Raw genomic sequence first — 7,279 nt, forward strand, 5'->3', positions numbered from 1 at the left:
AACTCTGGGGCCACTGTCGAAGGTAGTCAGGGACTGCGGAAGGAATGACCATGCGTGAGGCTCATGTTTTTATGGCTTTTCCTCAGAGGCCGCTCTCCAGGCCACGCGGCACAGCGTAGCCGGGACTCACGCAGAAAGCCCTGGTGCTCAGCTTGTGGGATCTGAGGACAGAGTTTGATGCTTACCGCCCAGGAGTGCCCGACACGGCCCCTCAGGCTTCCGCTGGACTCAGGAAGGCCGGCCCTTGCAGGGGGAGACCGCGTCCCAGAACTGCGCGCGGGCCCGCCCTCACCACGTGTAAAACCAACGGCAGAGTGACTGTCCACTATTTTAACACCCTTCAGAGAAGACAGTAGAAGCCAGATGGTTTAAATATGTTCAGAGACTTCAAGGAAAAGCAGTCTCTACCGACTTAACTACCCGTGGGGAACCTTGCACAGAACGGAAACCACGGATCAGACAAATGGAAATGCTAGCACTAAAAGCTGCAGTGCCTACGGTAAACCCCAGGGTGGGCGGCAAACAGATTAGGCGGTCAGTAGAACAGAGGAAGAGTGGGGGCTCGGAACACAGGCTCAGCCCCGCTGGGACAGACCCAGACAGCCTGCTTTGTGTAACGAGAGACCCGGCAGTGGTGGAGAAAGCGGGGAAACAATAAGAGACTCCAAGAAAACTTCCCAAATTTGGTGAAACACATCATCAACTCACAGATCCAAGAAGTTCCCCCAAACCTGTCAGTACAAAGCAAACCACACAGACGGCTGCAAACCGGAGTGAAAGAGGGAAACCTGGGAAGCAGCAGAGACAATAGACACACTGTGCGCAGGGAACAGCTTCTCACAGAGACGGCGGCGGCTGGAAGACAGTGGGACACAAAGTATCGTGAAAGGGCTGCGAGCAGAAAGATGTCGGTCTGCCAGAATTCTCTTTCAAATATGAAGTGAAAGGAATGACCTTTGTAGAGAACAAGAGTGGCAAGGACTCAGCCGCAGAGCCAGAAGGTTCTTTAGGCCGGGCAGAGGCACCACCAGGGGGTCACTAGTCTTTGTAAAAAGAATAACTGCCGGAAATGGTGAATAGGAAAGTCTCTTTCCTTCTTATTTACCGGTTATGAATGTAAAAATTATAACACTGGAGCGTATGGCTTATAGTACATGTAGATTTTAAATAGTTGACAGCAGCACAGAGAGCAATGGGATTAAAAAGTTAGACTCTTGGGGCGCCTGGGGGGCTCAGTCAGTTAAGCGTCCAACTTTGGCTCAGGTCATGATCTCACGGTTCGTGGGTTCGAGCCCCACATCGGGCTCTGTGCTGACAGCTAGCTCAGAGCCCGGAGCCTGTCTTCAGAGTCTGTGTCTTCCTCTCTCTCTGACCCTCTTCTGCTCATGCTGTCTCTGTCTGTCTGTATGTCTGTCTCTCTCTCTCACTCTCTCTCAAATATAAATAATAAAAAACATTAAAAAAAAAAAGTTAGCCTCTTGCAAGATTCCGATATGATGTGAGGCAGTGCAGTTTAAACTCTTAAGTAGACTGAGAAACAAGTGTGTATTGGAGTCACAAGAGCAACCACTTAAAAAATAGAAGAAAGTATAGCTAGAAAGCTAGTGGGCAAATTAAGATATTAAAACGGAATACTTAAAAATAGTGAAAAAAAGGGGACGAAAGGAAAAACAGGATTGTTTTTTTAATGGAATAAATCTAAAACAAGTAGCAAAATGGGACACCTTCTAACCAGCGCATAGTTTGAGGCCGGTTTTTGATCCAGTCTGATAACTGCTGCGTTTTAAGTGGAATATTCAGTTCCTTTACATTTAATGTACTTACTGAGGTAAGAAGATTACCTTCACTATTAAAACACAGCTTGAAAATAAGGGAATGGAAAAGGCTCTTCTATGTAAATCATAAGCAAAAGGAAATTATTATGTTACATCAGCATCAACAAATATCAATAAAATAGACTTAAAGACAGTGATCATCAGGAATAAAGAAGGAGCATGATGAGGGGCGCCTGGGTGGCTCAGTCAGTTAAGCGTCCGGCTTCAGCTCAAGTCAGATCTCACGATCGTGGGTTCGAGCCCCGTATCAGGCTCTGTGCTGACAGCTAGCTCAGAGCCTGGAGCCTGCTTCCGGTTCTGTGTCTCTTTCTCTCTGTCTGACCCTCCCCTGCTCACACTGTCTCTCTCTCTCTCTCAAAACTAAATTAAAAAAACATTAAAAAATTAAAAAAAAAAAAAAAGGAACGTGATGAGAGAGCCGTTAAAGAACTTTCTGTGTTGATAGAAATATTTTTATCCTGGTAGGCATTTGCGTGGATGTGTACATACACATTGGTCGTTTGATCAAAAATCAAGATCTTTATCTAACTTAAGATCTTTGCATTTCTTTACATGAATTTGACCCTTACAAATTTAAATAGAAAAGAAAACCAAAAACCCAACTACTTTGTAAAGGTTGTTGCCAGTATCATACATCAAAAATGAAAGCTAAGGGGCGCCTGGGTGGCTCAATCGGGTAAGCATCCGACTTCAGCTCAGGTCATGATCTCGTGGGTTCGAGCCCCGCGTCGGGCTCTGTGCTGACGGCTCAGAGCCTGGAGCCTGCTTCAGATTCTGTGTCTCCCTCTCTCTCTGTTCCTCCCCTGCTTGTGCACGCTCGTGCTCGCTTGCTCGCTCTCTCGCTCTCTCTCTCTCTCTCACAAATGAATAAACATTAAAAAATATTTTTTCTTTTAAAAGTGAAAGCTAAAAATTATATATCCAATAAGAGCTTAATACCCAAAATATATAAAGAACTTACACAACTCAGCATCCAAAAAGCAACAGATAATCTGATTTTAAAATGGGCAGAGGAGCTGAATAGACATTTTTCTGAAGAAGACATACAATGGTCAGCAGACACATGGAAAGATCCTCAACATCACCAGTCACCAGGAAAACACAAATCAAAACCGCAAAGAGAGATCACCTCACAGCTGTCAGAATGGCTAGTATCAAAAACACAAGAAACAGCAAGTGTTGGCGAGGATGTGGAGAAAAGAAACCCTCGTGCTCTGTTGGTGGGAACGCAAACTGGTGCAGCCGCCGTGGAAAACAGTTTGGGGGTTCGTCAAACAAAAATAGAACTGCCATGTGACCCAGTAGTTCCACTACTGAGTATTTAACCAAAGAAAATGAAAGCACTAATTCAAATGTACCCCTCATTTATTGCAGCGTTATTTACAATAGCCAACATTCGGAAGCAGCCTCATTGATAGAGGAATGGATACAGAGGACAAGGGATATATATATACACACACAACGGAATATTTCTCAGCCATTAAAAAGAAATGAGATCTTGACGTCTGCAACAGTGTGGATGGACCTAGAGAGTATAATGCTAAGTGACATAAGTCAGAGAAAGACAAATACCATATGATTTCACTCGTGTGGAATTTAACAAATAGAAAAGTAGAAACAGAGCCGTAAATACAGAGAACAGACCGGGGTTGTGGGAGGGAAGCAGGGTGGGGAGGTGGGCAGAATGGGGGAAGCGGAGCTGGAGGGCCAGGCCTCCAGTTGCGGGATGAATAGGCCACGAGGAAGGAAGGTGCAGCATGAGAGATGGAGTCGGTGGCGGCGTGAGTGCGGTGACAGACGGGCAGCGGCCTAATCAAGGGCACCGCGCCACGCATAAACTGGTCAGATCGCCGTGCTGTGCACCTGAAACTCCCAGAACACAGTGCGTCCACTGTGTGTAACAGGAGCGGACGGATGACCGAGCGAGAAGGGAAGAGGGGAAGGGAAGGGAAAGCGAATAGGTTACCCTCTGCGCCGCCCCTCCCCACTCTGCCCACCCCCGGAAGCCAGTCCACGGTGTTTCCCGTCCAATAAAGTAGCTGCCTCCTCTCTAGTGCTTTCTTGTGCGCCCTCTGAAGTCTGGTTATTTCGTCGGGGTGTCACCGCAGGGACAGAGATCTTTCCCACGGAGCGTAGTAAAACTTCATATGTGTGGACACCTGGTCTGGCACTCGGCGTGACGTCGCCGCGTCCTTAAACAGACCTTAACTGATTCACTCCCCGATTCTTGCCCCCTGACCCCGTCCCGGGCTCCAGGCTCCAGAGGTGAACTGGCTCTGAGCAGACTTGCGCTTCTTCCCTCATGCGGTTTCCAGTCATAATTTCACTTCCGTTTACAAAACTCAAATTAACTTAAAAATTTAAGAGCCAAAGGTTAAGCACATTGGATAAGAAGTTGCAGAATCTGTGTGTGAACCGTACTGTACGCCCGATGTCCACCTCGGACGCTGGTTCCTACCTGTCTTTGGGGCGCAGCCACCACAACGCAGGGCAGAAGAAGCGCGCTGTGGTACCACGTCCGCCGAGGGTCGGGTTTCAAAGCCGGGTCTACGGTGAAGATGGAGTTCAGGCGTGCACCACATCCACGGGGCGAGAGGCCCAGGGGTCCCCATCCCGTTCCCCATTGTCCACCTCACGCGCTCAGCGGGGCCCGCACAGAACAGTGACGGGCATGGAAATGAAATGAGACTTGTACCCACATTTGGGAGTTGCCGTGTGTGCGGAGAGATCAGACAAGCAAGTCACAAACTCATCCGAGTAGCGAGTGTAATCGTGGACTCCACCTCTAGTACAATCAGCGTTTGGATTACACGGTTGTCTCTGCGACGCCCAAATGCAGCCACTTCCCTGGAGAACGATCTACAGCATCACTTTTATCTCCCTAATAGTTGAGGAAGCCTAAGTTTAAAAGACTATTGAACAAATGAATTCGGGAATTATAACATTGAGTTCAATTAAAAAGCCTTTTTAGCTGAAACAATTGTTTATAGCACCATATTTAATTCCTATAAAACTGTATTATAAACTGTCTTCTGAGAGACATTCAGCGTTACATTAAAAGTGCTTTGCCTCTGGTAGTTACCGGCTCCTCTGCTCTGACGCATCACGTCATCTTCTTCGGCTTCAGAGAAAGATTACCTTTTGTGTGGGGGTAATGGGCCTAAAAGTCTTATAAAAAAGCATCTTTAACCCGCTTTCCCGATTTTGTTGTTTCTTTCCCCCTTCTCCGCAGTTCCGTGCCTTAGCGCCCATGTACTACCGCGGGTCCGCTGCAGCCGTGATTGTTTATGATATCACAAAAGAAGTAAGACTTTACATTTTTTTTAGACTGCTCTGAAAAGTCTCTTTTGGCCGCTTAGCCCCCCAGGCGCTTTCCTGTTTTGTGTTCCAGGAGACATTTTCCACATTAAAGAACTGGGTGAAGGAGCTGCGGCAGCACGGCCCGCCCAATATTGTGGTCGCCATCGCAGGAAATAAGTGTGATCTTATCGACGTCAGGTACGTTATTAGAGCGGGAGATGACAGTGCTGACTGTGTGCTCCTTTTTCTCCTGAGCGATATCCAATATAAGAATCTGGCTTTTGTTTTATCTCTGACATTGAAAAACTCCTGGTTGTTCAGCTGGAAGTCCTGAAGTTTTTAACAAAAATTAAGAGTTCAGGCATTTGGAAGTGATTAGATTACACAGAGAGACAGGTGTGTGATTTATTGAAGCACCCGTTACGTCACCCTTGACATTATCTGAGATCAGTGTCACCCCCACCCCGTTCCCGTGACATGGGGCTCTTGAACGGGGGGGGGGGAAGCATGTCTGCTTTGAGGAAAGCACATTTATTGGCAATTTGTCTGGACCACTTGGACCACTTCCATGATTCCCAAAGCAAGGACTTGACTTTGGGGGGCGGGGCGGGGAGCCCTGCCGTTCCGTGATCGATCTGTCCGGCAGTAGCTCACAAGGAGTGCTGGGTGGTTCTGTTTAGTTCCCCGTGACCACGTAAGTGCTGTAGTTGGGAGGCCCGTGTTTGCAGGGCTCAGTCACTAGCCGCTCGTGACATCCTTTGTCATCACAAATCTGGTTAATGACCGGGTGCTTGTTGCCTTCCAGAGAAGTCATGGAGAGAGACGCCAAGGACTACGCCGACTCCATCCACGCGATTTTCGTGGAGACCAGCGCGAAAAACGCAATAAACATAAATGAACTCTTTATAGAAATTAGTGAGTATCTCTGTGCCTTATGGGTTTCCTCTGTGTAGAGCGACTCAATCCAGAACCACGTGGCTGCGGAGAAGCCCCTCCGCACACGCGCGGTCTGGTCTCTGACGCTCGCAGTGGCGTGAGACTGGGGAGTGTAAGCCTGGCGGCTGGGTGTTCTCGTTGCTGGAGAGCCACCGCCTGAGGGCTGCGACCCTTCTCGAAGGAATGTTGCTGCTGAATAAATAATGCGCAGGGCCTTGAGGTCCTGGAAGCTGTCATCTCCGGCTCTGTCCCTCTTTAGATGTGTTTCAGTTAGCCATCCAGAGTCATCGAAAATGAACAAAACAATAAAGGGAAATGAAATGCAAGTGTGATTCCACTGTAAGAAAACCCTCAGAAATTAATACCAGGAGAGTAAAAACTAAGGCCTCCCGTTCCCATCCCTCCCCCTCCCCTTTCCAGAAGTGTTAATACAGTGCTGCTAGGCAGGAGGACGCCGCATACCTTGGGGACCCTCCACAGATTGTATCTATGTTTATTCATTTCATTCAAATCCATCAGAATATTTATTGAGAACCGGTCCATGGGGGGCGCGGGGAGCGGTGAACGAGACAGGCCTGGCCCTGCGCTCCCAAAGCTCGCTTTCTGCTTCCCGAGACGGGCAGTGAGCACAGCGAGAAGTAAGATCCCTCCAGCTGACCTGCAGGTAGGCAACCGTGACGTGGGAGGAAGTGGAGGAGGGTCCGCAGGAGGTCAGGGAAGGCCCGTCTGAGGAGGCGGGAAAGGCGCAGAGACCGGACGGAGCGGGCTCTGCGGAGAGCGGACGCGTCAGACCTGCAGGCGGAGGACAGGAGAAAGCCGACAGGGCACAGTGAGCCTACCCGCTCAGCCCCATCCACGGCGTGAGGTCAGAAGTCGCCGAGGCTGGCAGGTCTCATGGCCGCTGTGTGGAGGAGGGGGCACAAAGTCCAGCACCCGCCACGGCCAGGCAGGGGCAGGCCGCCAGCCCTGGGACGCGGGAGCCACAGATAACCCTGGGGACCCGGCGTGTGGGGGCCCCGCACCAGGAGGTGGGGTCACACTGGAACGTAGGCCGCTGGTTGCCCAGTTGCTGAGGTGGGTTTTATCTTTATTTTTTGATGATTTTAGTTTGTCCGGAGCACTGGATTTTATGTCATAGGTCCCATTGTTTAGATTGGGCCACCAATTGCAGGTTTTCAGAGCACTGTGCAGGAGTCCTCAGGGTGCTG

The 7,279-nt window shown here is 49.2% G+C and overlaps 1 protein-coding gene across 1 annotated transcript in view; it reads left to right on the forward strand.

Annotated features, from left to right (window-relative positions):
* The window catches only part of RAB22A (RAB22A, member RAS oncogene family), a 51,921-nt gene that overhangs the window by 40,303 nt on the left and 4,339 nt on the right, over positions 1-7,279 (forward strand). The window contains exons 4-6 of the mRNA XM_029917979.1: positions 5,068-5,139; positions 5,227-5,333; positions 5,941-6,050. Of these exons, the coding sequence (XP_029773839.1) occupies positions 5,068-5,139; positions 5,227-5,333; positions 5,941-6,050 (289 nt within the window). The remainder of the gene's footprint in view (positions 1-5,067; positions 5,140-5,226; positions 5,334-5,940; positions 6,051-7,279) is intronic.

This window comes from Suricata suricatta, chromosome 12 (genome assembly GCF_006229205.1).
Source record: "Suricata suricatta isolate VVHF042 chromosome 12, meerkat_22Aug2017_6uvM2_HiC, whole genome shotgun sequence".
NCBI classification, from domain to species: Eukaryota; Metazoa; Chordata; class Mammalia; order Carnivora; family Herpestidae; genus Suricata; species Suricata suricatta.